We start from the raw sequence: 2501 nt of genomic DNA, 5'->3' as shown, positions 1-2501 counted from the left end.
CAGGCACCACAGGCGCCACAGCCACCGCAGACAAGCAACCCGGCGACCCTGGCGCGGGCCCTGGAAGCCGTCGAACGGCAGGCGATCACGGAAAAGTACGATACGTATGGCCGGGCCCTGCGGGAGCGCGAACGGTGGTGGAGCGCGTGCCACGAGGCCGCGGGGGACCACCACTGCCCCCGGTGCGCCTATCACCGTCACTCGGAGAGCCAGGTATTTACGCACTGTCGGAGGGCACACCCCGACGAGGAGAAGTGCTACCCGTACAGCACGCACCGCCCGAGCAAGGGCACCACTCTAGTGGAGTTTTCTTGCTCGGTGAATGCAGTGGTGGCGGTGCTGTCGCACCTCCCGACGGAGGCGCTTATGGAACCGGCCATCCGGGACACGTACGTGGCGCCATCGCGCGCCAAGACGATGCAGCTCGTACAAGCCATGGACGTGGAACTTCCCATGGCCCCCACCACGGCGCTAGAGCAACTCTGCTCCAAGGACGGCCACCTGAGAGAAGCCTTTGCCTCCCAGGCGGTCACGGCCGTGGGATGCCCGCAGTGCGGATGGATGTCGGCACCGCAGCCAGCGAACGTGGCACTGGGAGCGGCGGTGTTCAGTCTCTCATCGGGTAAGAACGCCCCGGTGCAGTTCACCCCTGCGCTGCTCGCGGCCAAGTACGCCACGACACGCACGGAGGCGACACACATCTGCTCGGGGGCCGAGCGGGGTACCCCCCACCACCCGTGCGCCATGACGGTCTCGACGTCACACCTCTTCGCGTCAGCAGTGGCGGTGGAATATGACCACTGGAATGGCGAAGCGAAGGGCGTAGACGACCTACCGTTTGACCTGGACATGCCGCACGGCAACGGCTCGGCGCAGTACACGCTCGTCGGCGTCGTGGCGGCATCCTCGCCAACACACGTAGTGGCGTACATCCCAAAGGCCACAGGTAACACGGCGTGGGAGCGGATCGACGGCCAGAACCGGCAGAAGATCACCCACGGAATCGACACGACGAAGGTGATCCTCAGCATCTATCGCCGCGTCGACCCACCGCCGGAGGACGAAGACGACATCAGCACTGAATATGTAGGTGAGGTGGACGAGGACGCAGAGGTGCTTCCGTGCACGCGGCAGCACCCCGACAGGTCTCTCGGCCGAGACGGCTCCGGCAGAGTACGCTACGGTCAACCAGGCCGGCGACACGTCGGGCCACCTACGACGGTGCGGCTCGACGAGTGCTGCGAAGAAGACCTCGCGAGCATCCAGGAGGGCAGAGTGTCCGGGACCCAATACCTGGACGACGACGAATACGGCGACAACACATTGGCAGAGTCGGACGAGGAGGGGGAAAACACCCCCCTCACCGCGGCGGTGTTCTCCCATGAGGACACCCCCGCGCTGCCGGACCCCCTCCAATGCACAGCCGGCGGCTGCCACCAGTCCTTCTCGGGGCCCCGGCGCGGAGGCCAGCTCCGCTCTCACATCCACGCAGTCCACCAGAAGCACGAGCGTCTCAGCATCACGAATGAGGCCCTCATCGCACAAGGTCTGGTGCGCTGCGACACGTGCGGGGAGATCCTGGCAGCCAGCCTGCGCGCCCGCCGGGCGCACCAGGGCCGCTGTGGCCAGTATACATGTCGCAAGGAAAACATGGCGGCACAGCGGGAGGCCTTCCGAGCCTCCACCGGGAGCCAGGCCGCACACCGACCAGCGTACACGGAAATTGAACCCCTGCGCGAGTGGCCGGCCAACGACGCGACCGACCCCACGGAGGACCCGTGGTTGAAGGAAAAAGTACCAACGCGACGGTACCTTCATAAGCGGGAATGGCCGGCGTGGCTGGAGGTATGCCGGGCCACCATGCTGGGATACAACGCGTCGGCCCCAGGCGAGCGATGGAGGAAGCAAATCGCCATCCTCGATCTGGTGAGAGGCCACCTGCGGCTCCACGAAAAAGAGCCCCGGGACAGGCCGCGGCCACCGCCACCGAACACCCCCACGCCTCCCCGAGACGAGGAGCAGGAGNACGGGGACCCGGCCCACACCCTCACCAGCGCGACGCGGCAGAAGGTGAAACGAGTGGAGACCCTCTGTATGCTACAGGCGACGGGGCGCGCAGCAGCCCTCCTCACCTCGGCGGACGCGGACCCGGTGAGGCTCTCAGATGAGATGGTCGCCAGCCTGGATGCCCTGTACCCGCAGGAGGACACGGCATCCTACCCGGAGCCCCCCACACTCCCACCGATCGTCACCCTGGACGCGAAAACGGTCGCCAAGGTTATCCAGCGCCGCCTCACGCGGGGAGCAGCCCCAGGGCTCGACGGGTGGACACGCGAACTCCTGTACCCCCTCACCTTGGACGCGGCCCTTCTAACCGAGATCACGGCGATCCTCACCGACATGATCAATGGGTGCGTGGCGCCTATAGTGGCCCACCGCCTGCGCGCGACCAGCCTGACGGTCCTCCGCAAGCCCAACGGGAAGTTCCGTCCCATCGGCGC

General features: G+C 66.5%; 2 protein-coding genes across 2 annotated transcripts; both read right to left on the bottom strand.

Moving 5' to 3' along the window:
• Positions 1–257: 257 nt before the first annotated feature.
• On the bottom strand, positions 258–746 carry DQ04_16461010 (hypothetical protein; the record flags this gene model as incomplete). Its single annotated transcript, XM_009317472.1, has 1 exon — positions 258–746. One exon carries the CDS (start codon positions 744–746, stop codon positions 258–260), a length of 489 nt encoding a protein of 162 aa, XP_009315747.1.
• Positions 747–831: 85 nt separating this feature from the next.
• DQ04_16461000 (hypothetical protein) lies at positions 832–1818 on the bottom strand (the record flags this gene model as incomplete). The annotated part of the gene is made up of 1 exon (XM_009317471.1): positions 832–1818. One exon carries the CDS (start codon positions 1816–1818, stop codon positions 832–834), a length of 987 nt encoding a protein of 328 aa, XP_009315746.1.
• Between the last annotated feature and the right edge of the window lie 683 nt (positions 1819–2501).

This window comes from Trypanosoma grayi (genome assembly GCF_000691245.1).
Source record: "Trypanosoma grayi strain ANR4 Tgr_1646_V1, whole genome shotgun sequence".
NCBI classification, from domain to species: domain Eukaryota; phylum Euglenozoa; class Kinetoplastea; order Trypanosomatida; family Trypanosomatidae; genus Trypanosoma; species Trypanosoma grayi.
The sequence above is the reverse complement of the archived record's forward strand: the minus strand, read 5'-3'. Positions and strand labels throughout refer to the sequence as shown.